Raw genomic sequence first — 27,065 nt, forward strand, 5'->3', positions numbered from 1 at the left:
TTTCTTTGTGACCACATCATAGTATCCAATCAAATTGGTCACACAAGATTTCCTCTTAACAAAACCATGTTGTGTCCGAGCTATAACTGAAGTCTTGTCTAGATGATCCTGCAGTGCTTCTTTGACCAGTACGTACATTAATTTCCCTGGAACAGAAGTTAAACTAACAGGTCTATAATTACTTGTCGTCCTTTGAAATTTCATTCACATTTGCACATCTCCGTAAATTCTCCTCTAGCATTCTCCTCCCTGAATAACTCATGTGTGAATGTAGATGCAAAATACTCATTTAGTTTGTTAGCCACCTGAGCAGGATCACCAACAGTTGAACCATCAATATAGTGGACCAATCTGATTCATCCCTTTCCTTCTAGAATTTACATAGGTAAAGAATTCTTTGCATCCTTTGCCAAGGATTTCTCATAATCTGCCTAATCTCCTGTTTGACTTGGTTACAGACAAGCTTATATCTATCACAGGCTTCCATGTTACCCATTAATTTATATGTATCTCATTCATTTTTCTTCTCTGCCATATGTCTCATTAATTCATCTGGCATCCCTTTAGGCCTAAACCTTGACCAATATTTTTTAGTCGGTATTTAAAGCCCAGTAGCTTCCAAGGTTAATTCTTCGAATTTCTCCCATTTTGAATTTCCTTTTAGTAACTTCATCGATTACTCCCACAGTATGGAATTTAAATAGTCTGAGACCACCGTAGTCGCCTTTACGAAAGCAAAAACCCTTCCCTTTACCCCTGATGGTAGTTACCTCTGAGTAAATCCCACTTCAGCACACTGTGATGTAGTGATTCCTTTATCTGCATTCTTAACGCGTGAAGAATCACTACTGATAATCAGATCAAAAGTATTACTCCCTCTATTTGCTGCCCAAACATGCTGATGAAGAAAACAATCATCCAATAAATTCACAAAAGCCTTGCTAATGTGAGTGACCAACCCACAAATTCCAGTCAATATCTGGAAAATTAAAATCCCCATTATAACACTCTGATTTACTGGCCCACTTCATTTCCCTGTACAGTTTATTATACAGTCAGTCCTCCTATGACACGTGTTTACGCTACACGAATTCGATCATACACGATTTATAAATAGGGGAACGATTTCGTATATAACACGAACCTATTTCGCTTATGCATGATTCGCCTTTGTGTTTACAAGAAATGGCAGTCGAACGCGGAATCACCCCAACTGAAAGCAACACCATAGGAATGAAGAGAAGATTCTGAAAATGTATCTGTTTTTTATATCAGTGAAGGGGAAACACATTCACCATAATAACGTAAAATTCCAGCTATCGGTATTATCGCAAGTGCAATTAGATCGAGTTTACTACCAGTTTATAAGAGATTCCAATAGCAGAAAGGCAACTGGAAATTGTTTTTGTTTTATGGTAGTAACCCCCAGAAATGTTATTTAGTAAAAATGTGAGCTACTGAGGTGTTCATAGTGTCTCTCTGCCTTTGGTGTTGTTTATTCAGTTGATACACGCGCGCAGCTTTGTTTATTAGCATTAGCAGAGGCATATAATTAAAGAAAGCAAGCTTATGCAGCATCAGCCAAAAAAAAAAAAAAAAAAAACTTCCATTTCACCCTTCCATTCGTTCGAAATATCTGTCCAGCTGGGCCTTAAATTAATTTAGGCAATCAACTTCCACAACAAGGGATGGAAGTCTGTTCCACCAACCAACTACCCGCTGGCTAAAGGCAAATTTCAGCACAATCTATCCTACATCTGCCTTTCCTCAATTTGAATTTATGCCCTCTCAGGTGATCATTCTGAACAAGAGTCAGAATCCCATCAGCATTGAGCATGTTCAAACCATTCAAGCCTTTATACACCTCTATCAGACCACCTCGCTGGTGCCTAGTCTCCAGACACTAATTTGCAAAACTTAAGCCTTTCTTCGTAAGAGCAACCCTTTGTTCCATTCCCTAATCTTGTTGCCCTTCTCTGTACTCGTTCCAGCAGCTCTACATACTTCTTCAAATGAGGCCTCCAGACCTGTATACAGTACTAAAGGAGTGGCTTGACCATTGCCTTATACAAGGGAATAATCACCTCCTTATCCCTGCTAGAAAAATTCCTGTATATCATCGATAAGACACCATGAGCTACTCTTGCTGCCCGTCTGCACTGCTCAGAGAACTTCATATCTGCCGGCACAATTGCCCCGTCCTTTTCATTCTCTATCACTGTCAGTGTAGTACCACACCGATACGTTGCTCTGCGGTTGCTGTTTCCCATATGTAGTACTTAACATTTGTCAATGTTAAACTTCATTTGCCACCTCTCAGCCCATCTGCTCAACCTTTCCAGATCCTGTTGCAGCAACATAGCATCAGTAGTGTCCTTAACAACCATGCCAACCTTGGACATTAAGTTTGATGATATACGATCATCATTATTTATAAATACAGAAAACAATAAGGGACCCAACACTGAACCGTGAGGGACTCCACTAATTACATTATTCCACAATGAGCAGTGTCCATTGATTACCACTCTGTCTTCTCACCCTCAACCACCCCTTTATCCATAGCAGCAATTTGCCTTCAATGCCACACTGCTCCAATTTGTGCAGCAGTCTTCCATGTACAACAGTATCAAAAGCCTTTCTAAGATCCAAGTATATAATATCAAAGTTATTCCCTGCATCCAGTTCTTTTGTAACTGCATCATAGTATCCAAACAAATTGGTCAGGCAAGACTTCCCCTTAACAAAACCATGCTCTCTCCGAGCTATAACTGAAGTCTTGTCTTGATGATTCTGCAGTGCTTCTTCAACCAGTGCCTCCATTAATTTTCCTGGAACAGAAGTTAAACTCACAGGTCTATAATTACTTGTGTCGGCCTTTGATCCTCCTTGGGGTCACATTTGCACATCTACAATCTATGGGTACCTCCCCAGAGTCCAAGGAAGCTCTCACAACTATGGATAAGGGTTTGCTTACTTCCTTTAATATAACTGGAAAGATCCCATCCACCCCAGGTGCCTTTCTTTTGTTTATCTTCTACAATTTCTCCTCCACTTTACTCTGTTATTACAAGATTATCTAGCTTACTGCCAGAGTTAAATACACCTCTGGCATTCCCCTCGCTGAATAACACCTCATGTGTGAATGTCGATGCAAAATATTCATTGTTTGTTAGCTACCTGAGCAGGATCATCTGATTCATCCCCTTCCTTCTACATAAGTAAAGAACTCTTTGCTGTTTTTCTTTGCATCCCTTGCCAAAGGTTTCTTGTAATCTGCCTTCGCCTGCCTAACCTCCTTTCTAACTTGGTTACAGATCAACTTATATCATAGGCTTCTGTGTCACGTGTTAATTTATGTGTATCCCATGCATATTTCTTCTCTGCCATATGTCTTATTAGTTCATCTGACATCCATTTAGGCCTAAACCTTGAACAATATTTCTTAGTTGGTATGTAAAACCTAGTAGCTTCCAAGGTAAGTTCTTTGAATGCTTCCCATTTTGAATTTGCTGTTGGTAACATCTTCAGTTGGTCCCACAGTATAGAATTTAAATACCATCTCAGACCATCGTAGTCGCCTTTACGAAAGCAATAACCCTTCCATTTGACGGTAGTTACCTCTGAGTAAATCCCACTTCAGCACACTGTGATCACTGTCACCTAGTGGTACCTCTATCTGCAGATTCTTAATGCATGAAGAAACACTACTGATAATCAAGAGCATTTCTCCCTCTAGTTGCCTCCCAAACATGCTGATGTAGAAAACAATCATGCAATAAATCCACAAAAGCCATGCTAATGTGTGAGTGACCAACCCACAAATTCCAGTCAATATCTGGGAAATTAAAATCCCCCATTATAAGACTCTCTGATTTACTGGCCCACTCTATTTCCCTGTACAGTTTCTTATTATACTCATCAGAGTCATTAGGCCTATAGCACACTCCTACTCTCAATTTTGATCTCCCAATGCTTGTCACACCAAACTGACTCGACACTGCACTGTCCAGCGATGTCGACTGGTTTCACTTCCTTGGATATTTTATGTGTTTCTTAACTAATAGCATAACCCCTCCTCCCTTCCTATCCTTTCTGTAGACGTTGTACTCCCCAAATTCCAGTTCTGCATTCCTTATATCTGTGTGACACCACATCCCTGATATCCTAACAATATCCACCTTTGATGCTTTGAGCAATACCTCAAATTCATTTAATAAACTTCCTAGCATTGGTGTACACGCAAGTATACACACACCTGTTCTTTTTCTTAGCTACCCTAACACAACCCACGTGTTTACTTGTACCACAATGACTCCCATCAGTCTTTGAAATATCCTGCATCTTGTTTCCAGGCATCAGAAGCAGTGCAAGAATCACTTTCACCGCTGCCAGTGGCTACCGTTAATCTATTAGTCCTTGTATCCCCCCAAGAGCCGACCGGGCTAGCCGAGTGGGTAAAGTACCTGCCCGGCAACCCAAAGGTCGCGGGTTCGATTCCCGCCTCGGGCTTGGATCAAAGTACTGCAAAAACCTTGGGAGGTGCAATATGGCCACAGAAGCCGATGCGCCAACAACTACCAAATAAAAAAAAAAAAAAAAAAAATCCCCCCAAGCTAGCAGTTTTCCGACCCACCTAACACTGCCTCGATAGCATCAACAAATATTCTTGCACCCTTTCTATTTAAGTGTATCCCATCCCTGTAGAAGCAGTCTCTCCTGTTAACAAGTACAGACCAGGCTGAAAAAATTCTACCCCTTGAGCCTTGCACAATCTTTCCAGAGCAGAATTGATAGACAAGGCTGTCATATACTTCCTCCTACTTTCAAATTCAACCCTAATTCACGGCTTTTTTTCAACAGTGACCTGTACTTGTTAAGTAATTCCGCCGGTCTTCTACTCTTAATATCAGTGCCAAAGTGTACATTGTCACCTTTTGTGCCCTTAAAAGATATCTGCTCTAGAACATCAACCTTTGCCCCTGGCAGACATACCCTGGTCCTGTTCCACCTATCCTTTTTACACACCATATTCCCCATTTCCCTGACAATAGTCACCGACAACTACTAGTTCCTGTGGCAATTATATATTTGCTGATGCTATCGAGGCAGTGTTGGGTGGGTCGGAAAACTGCTAGCTTGGGGAGGGGGGGGATACACAGACTGAAAGGTTAACAGTGGCCTCAGGCAGAGGTAAAAGTAATTCTTGCACTGTTTCTATTAGAATGAGCAGCAGCCTGGAAAGCAAGGCAATGGAGATTTCCAGGACTGCTGGGGCAAATAAATACATGGGCTTTGTTAGGGTAACCAAGAGTAGAAACAGGTGCATGTATACTTGCATGTACACCAATGCTAGGAGTATAGTTAATAAATTTGATGAGCTTCAAGTGCTAGTCAAGACATCAAAGGCAGATATTGTTGGGATATCAGAGACGTGGTGTCAGACATAAGCAGTGCAGAATTGGAATTTGGGGAGTACAATGTGTACAGTAGGATAGACAGGACAGGTTATGCTGTTAGTTAAGAAACAAAATCTAAGTGCATCCAATTGATGTTGGTGGACAATGCAATGTTGAGTCTGTTTGATGTGACATTAATGGAAATAAATGAGCAATTGTGCAGAGAAATAGAGTGGGCCAATAAATCAGAATGTCTTATAATGGAGGATTTTAACTTTCCAGATATTGTCTGTAACTTGTGGGTTGGTCACTTGCCCACTAGAAGACTTTTGTGGATTTATTGGATAACTGTTTTCTACAGCAAAATGTTTGAGAAACAACTAGAGGGAGTAATACTCTTGATCTGCTTATTGGCAGTGATTATTCATGCATTAAGAATTTGTAGATAAAGGAACCTCTGGGTGACAGTAATCACAATGTACCGATGTGGGAATTACTTAAAGATGTAACTACCTTCGAGGCTAAAGGGAAGGGCTTTTGTTTTCATAAAGGTGACTACAGGGGTCTCAGACAGTTTAAATTCTGCACAGTGAGATCAACTGATGCTACCAACATTGAATTCTAAATGGGAAGCCTTCAGGGACTTCATTTTGGAGGCTAGTAGGCTTTTCATTCCAACTAAGAACTACTGTTCAAGGTTTAGGCCTAAATGGATGTTAGATGAAATAAAGATTATTATTATTATTATTATTAGCCATATGGTGCAAGGAAGCCTGAGGGTTATGCTGCACCAGCCAAAAAAAATTCCCCAGTTACCCTGAAAAAGAGAAAGAGAGAGACAGAAGTAGAGAGGAATCACCAAAAAAGAGAAGAATGATGATATCCAGCTCAGGACCCTGGGTGTGCCAAGCCCATACTCACCAGATGTGAGCCCCTGGGGGTAAATGTTGCAGAGAAGAAAAATGTATGGGATGCATATAAAGTATCAGGTGACACAGAAGCCTATGGCAGATATAAACTAGTCTGTAATCAAATCACAAAGGAGATTAGGCAGGCGAAGGCAGATTACGAGAAGTCCTTGGCAATGGATGCAAAGAGTTCTTTACTTATGTAAACTCTAGAAGGAAAGGGATGAATCAGATTGGACTACTTAACATAGATTGATTGACTTAATGATCATGCTCGGGTAGCTGATAAACGGAATGAGTATTTTGCATCTACATTCACACAAGGAGTCATTCAATGAGGAGTGTCAGAAATTTATCAACCGCTAACAGGGAGCTAAGTGATTTTGTAATAACTGAGGGCAAAGTGGAGGAGAAATTGTTAAACATAAGGAAGGCACCTGGGGTGGATCTATCCAGTTATATTAAAGGAGACAGCAAAGGAAGTAAGCAAACCATCAGCCATTTAAATGAGAGCTTCCTTGGAATCAGGGGAGGTCCCCATGGACTGGAGGGGGTGCAAGTGTATCACCAATTCACAAAGGGGGTTCAAAAGGTGACACAGGTAACTATAGACCTGTTAGTTTAACTTGTGTTCCTGGGGAAATAATGGAATCGCTGGTTAAAGAAGCACTGTAGGATCATCTAGTCAAGTCATCAGTAATAGTTAAGACACAGCATGGGTTTGTAAGAGGTCTTGTGAAACTGGTCTTGTCTGACCAGTTTGATTGGATACTATGATGTGGTCACAAAGGAACTGAATGCCAAAAATAATTTTGATATCATATACTTGGATTTCAGGAAAGCTTTTCTGTTGCACATGGAAGACTGCTGTACAAATTGGAGAGGTATGGCATTAAGGGTAAGTTGCTACAGTGGATAAAGGAAAGGGATGGTTGAGTGGGAGACGACAGAGATTTTTTTTTTTTTTTTTTTTTGATTTGGTAGTTGTTGGCGCATCGGCTTCTGTGGCCATATTGCACTTCCCAAGGTTTTTGCAGTACTTTGATCCAAGCCCGAGGCGGGAATCGAACCCGCGACCTTTGGGGTGCCGGGCAGGTACTTTACCCACTCGGCTAGCCCGGTCGGCCAGACGACAGAGAGTGGTAATCAATGGACAGTGCTCATTATGGACAAATGTTATTAGTGGAGTTCCCCAGGGTTCAGTGTTGAGCCCATTGTGATTTTGTATATTTATCAATGATACTGATGAAGGTATATCAGGTTTAATGTCCAAGTTTGCAGACAATACAAAGGTTGGCAGGGTTGTTAACGACAGCAGACAGTATGCTACTCCAACTGGACCTAGATAAGTTTTGCAAATAGGCTGAAAAGTGGCAACTGAAGTTTAACCTTGACAAATGCAAAGTACTGCATATGGGTAGCAATAACCATAGAAACGTAACATTTGATGCAAAACTTAGGAAAGTGGAAAAGACCTGGGGGTAATTGTGCAGTCAAATATGAAGTTTGCTGAGCAGTGCAGAGGGACTGCCAGGGTAGGTCATGGAGTCTTGTCAATGATATAATATATAGGAATTTTGCTAGCAGGGACAGGGAGGTGATTATCCCATTATACAAGGCAATAGTCAGGCCACACCTAGAGTACTGTGTACAGGTCTGGAGGCCTCATTTTAGGAAGGATGTAGAGTTGCTAGAACGAGTACAAAGAAGGGCAACAAGATTGGTGAGGGGAACAAAGGGATGCTCTTACCAAGAAAGGCTTAAGTTCTGCAAATTGCAGTGCCTGGAGAGTAGGCACCTGCGAGTTGATATGATTGAGGTGTATAAAGCCTTGAACGGGTTGAGCAAGCTGAATGCTGATGGGATTCTTCCTCTTGCTCAGATTAAAAACCTGAGGGGGCACAGCTTCAAATTGAGGAAGGACAGTTGTAGAATAGATGTGTGGAAATGTGCCATTAGAGTTTATCATTTGATCTTTTTTTGCGCTAAACTATAACTTAGTCATCATCCAAAAATAACTGTCGTTATTGGTGATCAATTTCACTGACCATCATATATGCATACATAGAGCTTTAACTCTAATTAAATTAGCATTATTCCATGGGGTTAAATCTGGTCTGCTCTGGAAAGTGGAGACCAGCTTTAACCCCACAGTGGTAAGAGCCAAAATAACTAAGGCAATGAGGCATCACTTGATTGTGTGTACTCTCCAGTGGTTTGTTTCGGAAAAAACCCTTTCTGTCTGGGGGGGGGGGACCATACACACTTCCCTGAGACTAACTCAGCCACCTTGTGAAAAAAAAGGGGCATCAAAATTCATGGTCATTGACAGGATTCAATATTGGACGTATTTACCTACCACGGGCAACATTTTTTTACATGCAGCCAGAATTGCATGCAAAACTATTAGAGGGGCGAAAACAATACATTGACACTTGTGCCAACTGATACCCTTTCCCTTTCATAGTTATCATTGCTACCTATTATCTTCTGGGAAATAGCCAATTCTTTTTGCAAAACACAAGTTCCCGCTTTGGTTATACTGGTGCACAGTGGTATCGTCACCATTCTTCCTATACCGAGTAAAACGATCTGGGTCCAATTCCAGTCAATGACACTAACTTTTATGGGTTTCTACCTCCCATAGCTGAGTTAGTCAGTCTCAGGCTTAGATGACAGATTTTTCACCTGGAAATTCGTTTTTTATCATCCAGCAAACCAATGGCAGAGAACACACGCAATTCATGAGCATAATACAATTGGGCAGATGAATGAATATTCCAGATGGCTTTAGTGTGACTTTTTTATTAATACTCCCTAATTAACTCAATTTTTTTAACACAGCACATTAGAATCAAGAGGTCGTGTTTTTCTTTGGTAGCCTTTTGCCTTAATCCACAAAAATCATTTATCTTTTTCGCTATATGGCGAGTCTCCAAAATTGCAACTTCAAAACTTTTCTTTACTCTGTTGAAGTGTCCAGAAGAGCTGGGGTAAAGGTATGGCAGTTGTATTTCATTCTGTTGAGAATGAATGTGCCTAGACATTCTTAGAGGTGAACAGAGGTCTAAAAGGCCTAGAAGTAAATTAGAACAATATGAATTAGAGAACTGTTCTTCAAGAAGTGATTCCTTGAACTTCAAGTTTAATGATGAAAATTTTGTACCAAAGCAGTCAGATATATTTCTTGATATTATGCTTAAATGTTCCCGCTTTGGTTATACTGTACATTGAAATTAATTATTTTTTTTCTTTGCGGGAGAACTTTTACAGGTCTTTTCGTTTAATAATAATAATGGAGTAGTTTTTATAAAAAACACAAAAAGGTATGATATAATTTCATATTTACTTTCTTTTGTGATTGTTGCTCTTCTGCAGTCAACTGCCTGAATATTTATTCAGTCAAGGATGCTATTACTTTTACCATTTGATTTTTATTTACATACAATATTCACAATATGAGATATACTTAAATGATGCCAATTAGTAACTACTTAAGTAGTTGGCTATGTACAGAAATGATGCTATTGCACTAACTTGTACGTAAGTTAACTTCTTTTGTAAACTGTCGCTCTAGCCCTAAAATTACGTTGTAATCTTGATTTTCATTATTATTGTCTGAGTTGGTGTGGATGGCACCTCACCAGAGCCAGGGTTATATAGGCCATTATTTACTTTGCACAGTAATTGAACTGGAAAATATCAACCAATAAATCAATATTTGGAAACAAAAATAACATTGTTTATCAGCTAGTTAATGGATGATGTCTATCGTAATCTTCTGGAATACCTCTCTGGCAAGAAATGTAACAATTAACAACCTTAAGCTGAATTTTAAAAAGGACACTGAACTATTGTTCTAATCAAGTCCAAGCACTAACTTCACAATACAAATTGTCTTGGCACTGAATCTGATGTTGGAAAATAAAATAAATAGAACACTATCCCAAGCTTTGGGCATAAGGGAAAGGGATCACTGTCACAGCAATGCTGTAGCAAAACTGCTACACCGCATTTGCCAATAGAAGAAAGCCCAAGGCCCAGTGGTTGGTTAATTTGGTTTAGTAGTTGTCAAAGATCACAAGGACCATTTTGCAATCTGGTGCGGGTGCCTGGAATCTAGTTTTGGCACTGTGGCTGCAATCATCACCATTGTGCTGATTTCCACTTGTTTTCACTTTCTTGCCAGGGAGGGAGAGAGAAACCCTGTAAATAGCATATTTTCTATAGTTAGTTTTCCTAAAAAAAAAACCCATTCAGTGCTCACCAGACCAACTAACCCCGCTACTGTGTGAAAAACTGCCAATAGACAAGGTATCGAATCTCTTAACCATTCAATGCCATGAATCTAATTTAGTTAAATTTCACTAGCTATTTTTACTGAGTTATTTCTAAGTGACTTGACTCAAATCACTTGACTAGGTGGAATCAGCCATTTTGTCCATCCCTAATCTGTAACATTTTCTCATATTGAACATATATCCTGAGTTTGTAGGTCATGCAGATGAAACAATGCAAAACAATCAGTGTGATTATTCCAATTGATTAGTATTTACAAACTTCCTTCTGGGGTCAACTGCTGCAGAAATGTATTCAATTAACAAATTTCCACTCATACTAAACTCAAATTTTTATAATTTTATAAACATTTAACGAAGACAGTTATATGTGCTTATTAACAGGATATTACAAAAATCATGTAGTAGACTATTATTCATACAATTTTACAAAACATAGTATCTTTGGCTTAAAATTTTTTTACATACAATTCACAATAAGTTGGCCTTAATCAGTGGCATTTTCTTTGTATTTTGTTAAATAATACAAAACAAAATTATAAAACCTGAATGCCTCAATAATGCTTTTCTGTTAAAAAAAAAGGATGCTAACAATGCCAACCTTTACTAGTAAACTGAAAGAAAATTTGTAGAGAGAAAGGTCATATATATAAAATTTAAAAAAATTGGTAGACAAAATTCATCTTTTTTTTTAGTAGCAAGTTAAATTAATATGTATATATAAAAAGAATTTTAATGCCTATCATAAATCATAACACTTTATCAGAACAGTGAGCTGCCAATGGTTCCAATATATACAAATAACATTTTAAAAGTAATATCATGTAAGGTGAAATGAGTGTCAAAAATATTTATCATCCTCCACTTAATGGAGGTATTACTGCTACTTCATCGCCATTCTTCAAGCATAATATATTGTCATCATCAATATATTCCTCATTGAGAGCCAGCATTATGTTATTTTGTAATCCTTGTAATCCCTCAAAGGAATGTAATAAGGTTTCTTTCAGAAGTTTTGTTGTTATTGGTTTTGCAATCATACGCATTGGAAGTTCAGATTTTCCAGTCAGTTCTTTGGCTTTAGCAAAAAACAGCACCTTAATAAAAACTGTATCTTCTTTATCCATTCTATCCTGTTAATTAAAAATAATTTTGTAATAAATAATTCATTTATAGACTTTTGAAATTCATAAAACTACATTAATAATAGCATAGTGATTTAATTATAAGCAGCCACATGCTTGAACCAATCAAGCCACGGCATTTAGACATTAATACTATCAGGGAGTATTACGTCATTCATGACAAGTGTTACACAATTCATTGAATATTCAGGGTTAGAACCACAGCATACATTGTAAACTCAAAATTAATTTTAAAGAATGTATTAAATTTATTATTATTTTTTTTAGCCAAAGGTCACTACGAGTTGTTAAATTAGGAATCTGCATATTTTAATAGGTACTTTTGTATATGCAACTGTCTTGTGGAAGTTACAACTTGTGTAATTGCTGCTATTAATTAACCCATTTGAAGATCACCCTGTAAAGCGTGATTTTACAGGGTGATCTTCAAATGGGTTATTGCACTACCTCGAATAAGTAACGCTTCACCAATGGAGAAGACTATTGTTACTTATTCCCAGAGGATACCACCACCCAGATGGCACCATTTCAAGGCTTATTGGCCAATCCTTGGTGGGCATTTTAACATCTATGCTAAGAATATAATTTAGAAAATTCAGAAAAAAGTGTAAGATTTAGAAACAATGTTTCTTGATGGCAGATCATACTAAGCTATATTGCTGACACTTAACTGTCACAGATGAACAAAAACAAATTTGTAATAATAAAAATAACAAGCTTTGTTTTCTGTTTTCATTGCAAATGAATTAAAACAGGGATATCCAACTGTTGCAGACTGCAAACTATATGCAGTGCTCCAGCTGGTTCTGTGTGGCCAATAAGAGTATTCCCAAAATGTGCTAACACTTGTCTTCTCTTTTAAAAAAAAGGCACAAATTCTTTGTTGCAACACTTCACAAAAAGTGCTTAACTAAATAATGTTTTCTAATTGATTGCATATGATATAACTTTTTGTCTGAAGCAAATTCATGAAATTTTTCAAATCCTGATATAATATTATAATATATTAAATTTAAACTAGAGTACCCATGACAAATATTTCAACAAAACTTTCAGAGAAGTAAAGAGTGAATTAATAAAACCTTTTATTCTGCTCCCTTTGCTGCTAGCTAAAGTATCAGTGGGGTGAACTCTGGTAAAAATGCAATTTGATCTTTTTTATATGCACGACTATATTGTCCTTTACAAATTAAAATTGTTGCACAAAAATTAACAAAAAAATATGGAAACTGCTCTGTCCGTGAGCAAAACACTTTGTTGAAAATCTCACCCTGAGATTTGTTGATTGTAATGACAAAAGCTAAGAAATTGTCTTCTCTTCAAATTAAGTGGCAAGTTAGTTTCACTGGAGCTATATCAATTCACAGGATCTGAAAATCAGTTGGAAAATTTTCTGGAAACTCCCCCTCTCCTCAATTTTATTGCTAAATAAAAACTTATGCAAAAGGAATAAAGTCAAAAGTTTGTCTTTGAGTTATTCAATTTCAAAGAACATTCAAGACAGTGGGACATAAGCAAATTATTATATAGATTGTGGTTTTTTTTTAACTTTAAGAGTTTAATTCTTATTTGTATGCCTCTGAATGGACAGTTATTTGTATCTGTATATTGGAGAATATATTTTGTAAGTAATGTAGCCTATAAGCAGGTACTACAGTAGTAGCAATGGCAAATGATGCAAGAAAGCAAGATTATATAGCATCAGCCAAAAAAAAAAAAAAAAAACCGCTACACTTCACCCACCCATACCCTACAACAATTTGTCTAATTCTTTCTTGAATTCATTCAACATAAAGGCAAACTTCCACAAGTTGAATTCATGCTTTCACATATGTGAACTCTCAGCAAGTGGAAGAATGCCATTAACATTCAGCTTACTCAATTCATTCAAAGCTTTAAACACCTCAAACTCTTCACCTCAAATTCTTCTCTAAATTTCGAGATGCTGTATTTGCAGAACTGAAGAACTGATTTGCAGAACCGAAGCCTTTCTAAGTAACAGCACCCCTTTGTTCCCTTCACCAGCCTTTTTTTTTTTTTTTTTTTTATGTAAACCTCAAACGACAGGTATTAGAACCTATAGTACTTAGTACCATGCTTGGGTTGGAGGTTGAGAAAACAAAAGATATTTGTTGACATTGGACTTGAACTTCTGTAGACTGTAATTTTCAGGAAATACATATGAAGGAAGGTTGTTCCAGAAAATGGCAGTTGAATGAATACATGAGGAAGATCAAAAGTTAGTTCTGTGAGTTTGAAGTTGGACAGTAAATGGATGTTGGCTGGTGGTGGCATGTATTCGGACTGTTTTGAAAGAGAGAGTGGGAATTATAGAAGCCAATTCAGAAGAACAGTGCCCATGGAAATATTTGTAGAAGCGGCATGCAGCAGAAACAGTATGTTTATGAGACAGCGAGTGGAGAAACTCTGTTAGAGATGAATCATTAATTAACCTAACTGCACTCTTCTGAATGATATCAACAAGCCTGAGAGAGGTTTTGGGGGCATCACCCCAGATGTGGGAACAATATTCCCTGGTAGGGCGGATTTGCGATTTGTAAAGAATGAACAGCTGTTTGGAAGAAAAGTAACGCCGAGCACAAAAGAGAAAACCAAGTTTTTTAGATGCAGAGGAAGCAATATTTGTAATATGCTTGTGTCAAGAGAGATTAGAAGTCAGGGGTAATCCCCAAAAGAGATATCAGTTTTCCTAGAAATCGGAGTGTCACCAAAGAAGAATCCTTTTTGCGAGATATAAGACAAGACTGAGTTTTAAAAGGATTGAAATCAACTAAGTTGTCTTTGCCCTACTGGATAATTACCTGGGGATCGGCATTTAAGGAATTGGTAGCAGATATTCGAGAAGTTGAAGCTGATTGAGCAGAACAAGCTTTCTCAAAATGGAAAGTGGAATGCAATGTGCTATCATCAGCAAAACTATGGATAGGATTTCCAGTCAATGGAAGGTCATTAATATACAAGAGGAAAAGAGTGGGGGGAAAGAACTGAACCTTAGGGGCCACTGGCATTAATGGAGAAGTTAGAAAACAGAGAGCCATCTACCATCATCCTCAGCAACATTCAGAGAGAAAACTGGATAACCAAGTACTAAAAACAGTTGGCAAACCATAAGATGGAAGCTTGTTTAGAAGACCTTTATGCCAAACATGATCGAAAACCTTTAATATGTCAAGAGCAACTGCTTGTGTTTCACCGAACTTTTACATTGAATTAGTCCATAAATGGGTAACATAAGGCAGAATATCACGAGTGAATCGACACTTACGGAATCCATACTGGCAATTGTTGATCAGACAGAAGGTTTCTAGGTAGTTTAAGAGTTGGCGGTTAATTGATTTCTCCATTACTTTAGAAAGAGTAGAAGTAACTGCAATGGGACGATAATTGGATGGGAGGGATTTGTCACCCTTTATAGGAACTGGCTGGATACAAGCAAATTTCCAAGCAGAAAGAAAAACAGCTTTGGAATAAGAGAGTGAAAAAAGGCAGCAAAGAGCAGGAGTAATTTCAGCACAGGTTTTTGAGAACAAGTGGAGAAATACCATTGGGACCTGGAGCTTTCTTAGCATGATGATTCATCAAAATCCTTCTGATATCCTTTTGACGGAAGACCACAGGAGGCATTGAATTGAGTGTGTTGGGAATGGTGGGAAGTGTTTTACCAAGATCATTAATACATGAGTTCGAAGAAAAATGGGATGCTAGCAGGTCAGCTTTATCCTTGGCTGAAGTGACAACAGAACCAACTAGTTTGAACAGAGGTGGGAGCAGAGATGGGAAAAAGTTGCGGCCAATAGCTTTCTCAAGAGACCAGAATGCTCGGCTACCATTAGGGCAAGAAACAAGTTTTCTACTCTTAGCCTGTTAAAACTCTAGTTTGGACTGATTAATAACTGCTTTACAATTGTTGCGAGCTTTGGTGTAGGCAGAAAATGAAACTAAAGAATTAGAAACAAGCCAATTACGATATGCAACGTTCTTCTCTTGAACAGTCTTAGCACATTTATTGAAAAACCAAGGTTTAGATAAAGGATGAGATTTTAAAGTGGAGTGTGGGATAAAGGATTCCATTCCTACAAGAATAATTTCACTGACACGATCTGAGCAAATATTGACATCAGAAGTTTTAAAACAGTAATCCGACCAAGGAAAATAAATCTTGCAGGTCATCCCAGTTTGCATTCTTGTAATGCCAAACAACACAAGGTTGGGAATATCCATGAGATAAAGGCTCCACTGGAGAAGAGAAAATCACAAAGTTGTGATCTGAAGTGCCTAAAGGAACTCTCACTTTGACTGTGTACTTAGAAGGGTTGTTTGTGAGAAAAAGATCAAGTGTGTTGGCTGTATGATAGGATTGTCCATTATTCTTGTAGGTAAACGAACAATCTGTGCAAGGTCATTAGTAATTGCAAAAGTCTCAGCATCTCCACCAGCTGGGTCGGTGTGACTAGAAAATCGAAGCCAGCTGGAGTTGTGAAAATTAAAATCACCAAGGAAAATTACCTCACTGTTAGGAAAGTTGGACTTGAGAAAATCAATTTGCAAAGAGAGGAAATCAAAGAGCTCCAAGTGATTAGTGGAGTTGGAGGAGACAACAGATGAATTTGACACAATGAGGTAGAGAGATTTTAAGCCAGACAAGATCGAAAAGAGGAGATTCCATATTACCAAGTCACTGACAGGGAATATCGGATCAGACATATGCACAAGTACCACCTTTGAGGTGAAAGGAATCATACAGCGAATAATTTGGGCAACTGAGATGAATCAACTGATAACTGATATTCTGTCAGAAAAAGTACATGGGGTTTGGCAAACTGCAAGTGGAAATGGACATCGTTGAGATTAGAATTCAGACCACGTATATTTGCAAAATGAATTAGGAAGTGTTTGGGAGGTGTAGATCTTTTCGCAGATAAGCTAACTCGATTAGTTTGACAATTCATGGTGTATTCAATAGTAAGAAAAAGTGAGTGGGACATGCTGCATGAAGTAATGAAATTTTTGGATACGGCATACAGGTGGTAAGAATATATCCAGATCCTTGACATAACGTGGCCTCGACAATGCCCCCCACATACACACTACTCAGACTCTCTGGCAGAGTAGAGGTAGCAAGGTTATACACTAGCTGATCTGGAAGCCTCCTAGAGAGTTACCAATAGGTTCCGTCCAGTGTACTATCTAGTGGTCGGCCTGCAAACACCGTTTTAGAGCTGTACCCTCGAAATGTAAGGAAGATTGGATCTCGCCACGATGTTCATCATAACCTCAAAAGTCATCAATCATACTGCATGATGGAAGAGATGTAGAAGGAACTTATGTTGACCAGAACTTAGCTCTAGAGACTAAACATGGGTTCCATCATTTCAAGCCTCCAATAAGCAAAGTGGTGGTATTGCACCGGTTGATGAGTCATCTACCACCTAGTACTGCCTGGTAAGACAGAGGGGCGGCATTCTTCCATGTGGTGTGGGTGCCACACCTCGACTCCTGCTAATGTTGGTTCACACCTGGGTGGTCACCCACCATGTGCTTGAGCATGGAGGTTATACCCAGGATTACTAACAGTCTCACCATCGTGAAGGTGCAAGCAGAGGATTTGGCTGTCACAGACCGTCCAGACTTCACCGAAATTGGGTCCACTTGAACTGAGTGTCACCCGAATATCAGTTCCATCAGCATTTTAGACTCCCAAATAGTAAGTACAGCTTATCTGGCATACGTGAGAGAATTTCTGTGACAACCTCAAGGACCTAGTCTGGTTACTCTTCTCTGCACCCATTCCAGCAGATCTACATCCTTCTTAAAGTGAGACCTCCAGTACCTAAATAACGTACCCAAGATGCAGCCTATAGGCAGAACGTGGTTCCTCAGTGGTTTGCATTTGACAGCCCAACCTGAATTAAAATCAAGGAACACTAATTTGTACATTCACACAAGGAGTTATTAAGGATTGAAAATGCCAGAAGGTTATCAAATTGTAGCAGGGTGCTTAATGATTTTATAATAACTGAGTGCAAAGTGGAGGAGAAATTGTTGAAGTTAAACATAAGAAAGGCATCTGGGGTGGATGGGATCTATCCAGTTATATTAAAGGAGACAGCAAAGGAAGTAAGCAAACCCTTAGCCATAATTATGAGAGCATCCTTGGACTCAGGGGAAGTCCCCACAGACTGGAGATGTGCAAAAATGTATCCCCAATTCACAAAGGGGGATCGAAGGATGACAAGTAATTACAAACCAGTTAGTTTAACTTCTGTTCCAGGTAAAATAATGGAGTCACTGGTTAAAGATGCATTGCAGGATCATCTAGACAAGACTGCAGCAATAATTCAGACAGCATGGATTTGTTAAGGGAAAGTCTTGTCTGACAAATTTGATTGGATATTATGATGTGGTTACAAAGGAACTGAAAGCAAAAAATAATTTTGATATCATATATTTGGATTTCAGGAAAGCTTTTGACACTGTTGCACATGGAAGACTACTGTACAAATTGTAGCAGAATGGCATTAAGGGTAAGTTTCTACAATGGATAAAAGGATGGTTGAGTGGGAGAAGACAGAGGGCGGTAATCAATGGGCACTGCTCTTCGTGGACTAATTTTATTAGTGGAGTACCACAGAGTTCGGTGTTGGGTCCACTGTTGTTTTGTATATTTATCAATGATATTGATGAAGGTATATCAGCATGATATACCTTCATCAATAAAGGAGGCAGCAAAGGAAATAAGCAAACCCTTAGCAAAACCGAAGTTTGCAGATGATACAAAGGTTGGCAGGGTTGTTAATGACAGTAATGGCAGTGTGCTACTGCAACAGGATCTAGAAAATTTGGGAAGATGGGCTGAGAAGTGGCAACTGAAATTTAACATTGACAAATGCAAAGTACTGTATATGGGTAGAAGTAACCCCAGAGGAACATACCAACTGTGTGGTACTACACTTAAGGTGGTAGAAAATGAAAAAGACCTGGGAGTATTTGTGAGTCAGATATGAAGTTTTCTGAGCAGTGCAGACAGGCTGCCAGAGCAGTTCATGGGGTTTTGTCAATGATATACAGGAATTTTGCTAGCAGGGAAAAGGAGGTGATTGTCCCTCTGTATAAGGCAATGGTAAGGCCATGCCTTGAGTACTGTGTACAGGTCTAGAGGCCTCATTTTAGGAAGGATGTAGATTTGCTTGAGTGTGTACAGAGAAGGACAACAACAAGATTGGCAAGGGGAATGAAGGGATTCTCTTACCAAGAGAGGCTAAGTTCTGCAAATTGCAGCAGCTGGAGACTAGGCACCTGCGAGGTGATCTGACTGAGGTCTATAAGGCCTTGAATGGGTTGAGCATGCTGAATTCTGATGGGATTCTTCTACTTCTTTAGATTACAAACCTAAGGGGGCATAAATTCAAATTGAGGAAAGGCAGAGATAGAATAGATACGTGGAAATTTGCCTTTAGCCAGTGGGTGGTTAATTGCTGGAAAACTTCCATCTGTCGTGTCGTGGAAGTTGATAGGTTAAATAAATTTAAGGAGGACTGGACAGACATTTAAAGGGAACTGTCAAGTAAATTTTTTTTTTTTTTTTTGGCTGATGCTACATAAGCTCGTATGCTTGCTTTCTTCCATCACATGCCACTATTACTACTACTACAGTTAGAAATTACTTGAAGAGAATAGGAAGTAACCACCAAATACTAGTACGTACTTAAAACACAAGGCAAAATAAAAATTGTCTAGTCCACAATTAAGGAATGCAGCACCCATGTTATTATAAAATAATGCAATGGATTATAAATTTCTACTAAAATGATATTACTAAATGAGCATTTATTTTAATTTTTTAAAAAAAAAGGAGACAATTGAAAAAGAGGGAAAAGACAAACTTGGTAGCAATGGAAAGAACGGACAACATTTTTAATTAAATGGTTAAAATTTCCTAATGGGAAAGCAATAATTTACATAAGTTATCATTCAGAATAATTGTTTTTAAACCCATGACATATGTAGATGGTTAAGAAATGGTAACTGAAGTTTAACATTGTATTTGTCAAAGTACTGCACAATTTGATGAAATTTTATATTTAGTTCTTATGTCATATAATTTTTGTTGTCACAATAAAATGAAATTGAAAATGTTCTTTATAGGCAGCAGTAATCCCAGAGTAATTTACCAACTGTGTGGTACTACACTCAGGGTAGTGGAAAATGAAAAAAGACCTGTAGGTAACTGTGCAGTCATCTATGAGGTTCACTGAGAAGTGAAAACAGGCTAACAGGACAGGACAGTTCAGTCCAGTCCAGTCCATGATATATGGGAACTTTGCTAGCAGGGAAAAAAAGGTCATTATCTCATTGTACAACATTGTGGTTAGGTCACAACTTGAATACTGCATGCAAGTTTGGAGGCATCATTTTAGGAAGGATGTAGAGCTGCTGCAATAGATGCAGAGAAGAGTTGCAAGATTAGTGAAGGGAATGAAAAGGTGGTCTTTTCAAGAAAGGCTTCAATTCTGAAAATTGCAGTGTCTGAATATAAGGCACTAACAAGGTGATCTGATTGAGGTGTTTAAGGCTTTGAATGGACTGAGCAAGCTCAGTGCTGATGGGATGCTTCCTCTTGCTGAGACTACACACGAGGGGACATAAATTCAAACTGAGGAAGGAGGGTTGAGGACAAATGTACAGAAGTGAATAGTTGAATAAATTCAAGGAAGAACTAAGAAGTATTGCATAGAATGGACAGGCGATATGGAAAGGTTCCCCCCCCCCCACAGATAGTTTAAGCTTGTTTACTAAGTGTTTTTAAGACATATGTTACAAAAATCTTATGGTTATCTCAGTTATCATGCAATTTTTCTGGTATCTTCATTTTCCTCCTCCTTGGTGAAATTATCAGTAACAGACTGGGCAATTTCTTCTGTTATTTATTCTGTGTTTTATTAACTGGAACCCTTTCTCCCATTATACCTTTATCTTGGATCCAAGGGTTCCCAATTTAAGAATTTTCACTTTTACAAATAGTTTTTCGGGAAGGCATGGCATTCGTAAATCAGGAGGTTAAATAGACCATCTTAATCTGCAGAAGTCTCAATGCAGCAAACTTCAGACTAATATAAAACATAAAATAACGTATTTTTGGGTACCAACATTTATGAAGACAAATGCATAAGTTCACGTAATCTTGAAATTCAGGTAATGTTGCAAATTTTGCAACATTACTACAACAGTTTTGAATGATATTAATACTAATATTCATTAAATACTTCATTTAAAAGCTGCCACTTTGCATTATTTGGTTAAAAAAAAAATTATGCAGAATGCAGATAAGGATCTGGCACTTGCCCACACTCTGCCCAGCACAAGGATGTAGTGCTTGGATTATCACTGCATCTAAATCTTGACTTCAAGACACCAAAGCAGCTGTGCAAATTTTATTCTGCAGTACTTCCTGGCTTAGGAACTGGAGTTAAGAGCCAGGACTAGAGTCCTAACATTGGGTCAGGTACTCATGGGGTTATCCACAATTTCAGGTCTGTTGCCAGGTAATCTTGTGTTTTTCAGGTTAGGTGGAGTTCCAGTTCTTATAAATAATTCATTGCAACACTACACCAAAAGACTAGAATGAAAAGGTTCAATAGGAAGAAAAAGGTGTAAAGAAGACGATTTATTTGATGTGGATTTTTTTTTTTTTTTTTTTTGTTGTTGGCACATCAGCTTCTGTGGCCATAATGCACCTTCCAAGGTTTTTGCATTTTACTGTGATCCAAGCCCGAGGCGGGATTCGAACCCACAACCTTTGGGTCGCCAGGCAGGCACTTTACCCACCTAGCTAGCTGGTTGGCTGATGCAGATGTGAAAGAATCAAGTGAAGAAATGTCTATCTCCTGATATCCAAAATTATATAACAATGAAACTTCCAAAACCAATTTCTAATAATAATTAATTAAAAAAAAAAAAAAAAGGGCTTGTTTCATTCTTGGTGTCCTTGCCAGCAGTGCAGCCAGTGAAAGATTTTCTGCAGCTGGAAACCATAGCTGAACTCAACTCTTTGCATATCAACATAATGTATAAAATTAATCATGTTGTAATTACATTTTCATTATATTTTTCTTCTATTTAATTGTTTAATTGTTGTGTACATATTATATATATTAAAAATGTTAATGACTAATGTGTAAAATATTTAAAACAAATTTTACATACATTCAGCTTTTGTGGGTTTGAGGTGAGAAATGGATGCCCTTGTCAGTGGCACGTTATCCTATAGGCAAAGGAGACATCTGCCTAGGGCTCCGATCAGAAGGGGGGGGGGGGGTTTGCAAAATCAGTTACAAAAACTCATTGCTATTTTCTATTAATATTTTTTATCGGAAACTGAACTTTCTACCTGCCAAGATCAATGAACTTTACTTGAAGATTAATTTGAAAATCATGTTTTTTTTCAATGGTTGTACCAATTTTGATGAAATTTTATATTTAGTTCTTATGTCATATCATTTTTGTTGTCACAATAAAATGAAATTGAAAATGTTCTTTATTAGTTTTTTCTTTAGATGGGCCCCCAAATTCCATTTTGCCTTGGACCCCATATGAAGGTATAACACACCATTGGCCCTGGCTAGATTCCTGCAGGAATCTAGCTGGGGCATCCATTTCTCTAAAAAGAATGAAGTAAGAATATGGCTAGTACTGAAAATCTACAATCCTGGTACCTGAATGTCATCTGCAGTACTACCAGATTGACACAAAATGTTTATATTTGTATCAGAAACCAAAGATATAAAAATAAATTTAATAATAAACTGCAAGCTATAAATTGGTCTATATTATTGAAAATCATTCAGATTTCGTGGCTATTTTTCTCAAAAAATAGTACTACGTATAACTGGCAAATCGATTCCAATGAAAATTACAATAAGTTCACATATATTGTACGATGAATATAGAGGGGTTTACAATAAAAAAAAAAAATTGTTACCTTAACGGGAAAAAAATAATAATAATAAAAAAAATAAATGTAAAGATCATTCTGCATATACATGCATAAGACTGATACATACCACACGGAATAGTATGGCTTTTTCTGGAAGTACACAGGACTGTTCTCCACTTGTCTTCTATATTTAGGAGATTAATTCAAGTAAAGTATTTGCCACTCTGATTTATGGGGCTGCCTGTAGCTTGTTTTGTGATGACTGTTAACATTTAAAACAGCCTGAAAGCTACCACTTGCAAGAATGAAATGTGGTCAGTACCTGTAAATATAGAATTTTTGGCAATTTTTGAAGCAAAATTAAATGTGATAATATCTTATAAAATGTGGACTTAAGAGCTTTTGAAAGATAAAAACTTAAGTATCAACAAACATACATTCCATATATAATGCAAACTGGCATTGCTTTTAGCTATACTGTATCTTGAAGACAGTTTTCTATAGGTGTCTCAAAAAAGTAATTTATCTGAAAACATTCTCTGCTTACAAAAACTTTTGCTTGAAACACTGGTAAGTAGTGGTGTTATTCTTCAATTTTAGGAAAAATCTGAAGGAAAAAAAAAAAACCCTTCTAAACAAACTGCAAATAAGAAAAATATTTTTTTGCTTTAAAAATATTTTGCATTAATGGGTCATTCACCTTTACCTCAATTTATTTTCTAACATACATATTCCAACAGACTCATCATTCTTAAATGAGATTTATTTTCTGCACATCTGCCACAGCTTCCAAATAAGCCGGCTGAAAATTTGCAACTGCACCATTTACTGATGAAATTAATGCCAAATTCACTTATTAATAACAATATTTTTATTATATATATTAATAACAATATTTTTATTAATAACAAGACACACAACAGGTAACCATTAACAGTGTATTTGAGAGTAGAACAATGCACAGAGCTGATAACAATAATAAGAAATCCAACAGTAAGATAAACACTGTTATAGATTCAAGCATTAAAATCATATGTACAAAAGAGGTATGCATTAAGTTATCAGTAAAACTAATAATAAATTAATTAGAGAATAGAAAAATAATAATAATAAACTACAATAATTAAATGAGAGCTAGTCACTTTGCACTTCAAGAGAAGAGGCAAACTTGTGGATTGAGTTCATCAGTGATTGGGAGTTGTCAAACAAATCAATGAGAGAAGTCATTTGCTGATTCTGTTCAGCGGACTGAACTTCATAAATTCAATGGCAGTAGAGTAAAGGGAAAACAGCAAAAGATTCCTGACTTTTTAGCATTAGCATTAGTAGAGGCATATGATGCAAGAAAGCAAGCTTATTCAGCATCAGCCAAAAAAAAAGAAAAAAAAAACAACCACTACTCCCATTTCACCCCTCAATTCGTTCGAAATACCTGTCCAGCTGAGCCTTAAATTTGTTTAGGCTATCAACTTCAACAACAAGCGATGGAAGTCTATTCCACAAACCAACTGCCCGCTGGCTAAAGGCGAATTTCCGCACATCTATCCGACATCCGTCCTTCCTCAATTTGAATTTATGCCCTCTCAGGTGATTATTCTGAGCAAGAGGAAGAATTCCATAGGCATTGAGCATGCTCAAGCCATTCAAAGCCTTGTACACCTCTATCAGATCACCTCGGCGATGCCTAGTCTCCAGGCTCTGTAATTTGCAAAACTTAAGCCTTTCTTCGTAAGAGCAACCCTTTGTCTACAACACTACAACCCTTTGACTTGTCTACAAGGAGCATGCAAGTTGATTTTACTAAGGATATCAGATGCTTCATAAGTTCCAGTGATTATGTTGGCTAGAAGGGTGATGTCAGCAATAACTCTTCTAGTGTATAGATGCCTCAGATAAAAGTAATCACACAGCAATTCATAATACAGAGTGATAAAATAAGAGGATTATGGAACATAAGGTAACAGACAATTTTTTTGAACTGCTTCAATGTTGTTAATTAAATGTCTTTGTGTGAGGATTCCAGATGGGTGAGCTGAATTTAAGGACTGGAAGAACAATAGTTTTATAAAGGATAACAGTATATCTGTAGTTTTTGAACTTGTAGGTGTTCCATTAGATAAATCCCAGTGTTTTGAATGTTTTGCTGATGTGAATGGCTAGTGGTGAATGTTTTGCTGGACATGGGAATTTCATTCCCATGTCCAGCAAAACATTCACCTTTTGATGATCAGTGTTAATAGTGCAGTATTTATTAGTTGTGGAGATCTGCAGGATGAGAAAGATTACTTTACACTTCGAGGGGTTAGCAGACAAAACATTCAGAGATAGCCACAGAGAATTTAAGGTAGCATTGAAGCTGTTGAAAATTAGTAATTTCCTCCACTGCTAAATAGATCTAAAGATCATCTGCATAGAGAGCAACTTTAACATTGGAGATGCAGATGAAAGAAGGAAGATCATTTATGGAAACAATGAAAAGTACAGGACCTAGGGGGAGGGGCCCTGAGGTACTCCACTTAGTGGTATAAAATGGTCCAAGTTCACTAAATTGATGATAACGCTCAAGGAACGATGGATAATATAGCTCCTTAGCCATGAGAGTTAAGGATCACGGATACCACATGGCTTAAGTTTTTCCAGAAGTTGTTAGTGTGGGACTTTATCAAATGTCTTAGATATATCTATGTAAACTGCACCAACTTGAAGGTGGTTATCAAGAATTTCAGAGGTGTATTGCCAGAAAGGAAGCAAATTTGTGACTATTGACTTGCCACTGCAGAAATCATGTTGATTCTAATCAATGAAAGGCCTAAAGAATGAGATGTTTGTGTAATGCTGTGATGAAGAGTTTAGCCAGGCTGTTTTGCAAAGATATGGGACTGTAATCAGTTGCATCATTTTTATCACCTTTTTTGAAAATTGGAACTATATTGATCTGCTTAAAGTGCTTAAGGATACTTTCCCCAGGCTGAGAGACAAATTGAAGATCTGAAGTATGAGGGGTTTTAAGGTAGTGACAATCATTTTCTAAAATAAGCCAAGAATGTCCATGTGGACCTATAGCTTTCATGCTTTTTTTAATGCAGACTTTAAATCTTCATCTGTAATAAAGAGTTTAATGAGGCAGCTCTCAATGTATCATTGGTTTGAATTCTGGAAAAATGTTTGGCAAACTCTTGAGCAATACTGAATTCATCCGATAGAATTCCATCTGAATTATGGAGTTGTAACTTTCTACTGGTTATATTCTTGTGCTTCATGAAATTCCAGAATGGTTTAATATCTATGTGAGTAAGTAGACTATCCTGAACTGACTCTGTATACATATTGTAAGATTTTAATATGAGTGTGTTCACTTCTTTGCGGAGTTGGCTGGATATTTCATAATACCGACTGTCACCCAATTGCTTATACCTGTTCCTATAGAATGCTTTGGATTTAATTTTATGTATTAATTCGCTGTTATACCGGTGCAGGTAGGTAGAGCATGCAGTCAGATGAGATTGAGGAACAATATCTGATATAACTGAATGGACACAATTGATCAAGTTATTGGTGAGCATATAGATGTCATCAACAGCATCAAAGAGCTGCTTCTCCACATTGCCGAGAGCTAGGTTGAGCAGAAGCCAGTCAGCCATTCTGAAATTGAATTGTAGAGAACAGGAGTGGCATTGGAAGTTATGAGAAGTCACAGTGACGTCAAAAGTAATTGGTGAATGGTCGGAGTTGTTGTTGTTGTTGTTTGGTTTTTAGGAGCATTAGCAACTAAGGCCATATTGCTCCAGGATATGCGGTGGTCATTCCTTAACCTTTCCGCATCCTCCGTATTTGGTGGTGACGGGCTCGAACCCCGGTCTAATCAAGAAGCGTGTGCTACGCACTGCTGCTCCTTCCCACCTGGCTACGGAGGTGCCAATGGCCGGAGTGGAATACAGGATTGTCTTTGCGAATCCCTATAGGGTAGAGGAGAATATTAGGTCAAGGTAGGCATTTGTTCTGGTTGGAAAATTGAAAACTTGTTCAAGACTATAACTGTGAAGTATATTAAAGAGAACCCTCATCTGCAATGATGGAGATCCTAAATTGGACAGTTGACAGGTAAAAATCACCCAAAACCATTGCTATCTCAATAGATTGAATTAGTGGGAAGATAGATTCCAGCAAATTTTTTAAGTACTGAAGGTCACTATTAGTTAAGGGAGATGGAAAATAAAGTAATACTAATAAAACTTTTTTTAACTTGCCAAGTTGGAGAAGGCAGTATAGCGATTCAATATTTGTGAAATTTGATTAAATTTCACAGAGTATGTGGTTAGAATGTATAATAGCTACTCCACCTCCACGAGATCCTCTGTCTT

The 27,065-nt window shown here is 37.7% G+C and overlaps 1 protein-coding gene across 6 annotated transcripts in view; it reads right to left on the bottom strand.

The window, feature by feature from the left end:
* Positions 1–11,239: 11,239 nt before the first annotated feature.
* The window catches only part of LOC150084988 (uncharacterized), a 121,236-nt gene continuing 105,410 nt past the window's right edge, over positions 11,240–27,065 (bottom strand). For 5 of the 6 annotated variants that reach the window (XM_090375687.1, XM_090375685.1, XM_090375688.1 and 2 more), the window contains 2 exons: positions 22,832–23,026; positions 11,240–11,738 (listed from right to left, as the gene is read on the bottom strand). In XM_090375687.1, coding sequence (XP_090231813.1) covers positions 11,460–11,732 — 273 coding nt within the window. In that variant the 5' untranslated portion in view covers positions 11,733–11,738; positions 22,832–23,026 and the 3' untranslated portion in view covers positions 11,240–11,459. Of the gene's footprint in view, positions 11,739–22,831; positions 23,027–23,141; positions 23,209–27,065 lie in introns of those variants that run through there. The other variant, XM_090375690.1, reaches the window with a different exon arrangement.

This window comes from Mastigoproctus giganteus, chromosome 6 (genome assembly GCF_048544385.1).
Source record: "Mastigoproctus giganteus isolate SK-2022 chromosome 6, ASM4854438v1, whole genome shotgun sequence".
Classification (NCBI taxonomy): domain Eukaryota; kingdom Metazoa; phylum Arthropoda; class Arachnida; order Uropygi; family Thelyphonidae; genus Mastigoproctus; species Mastigoproctus giganteus.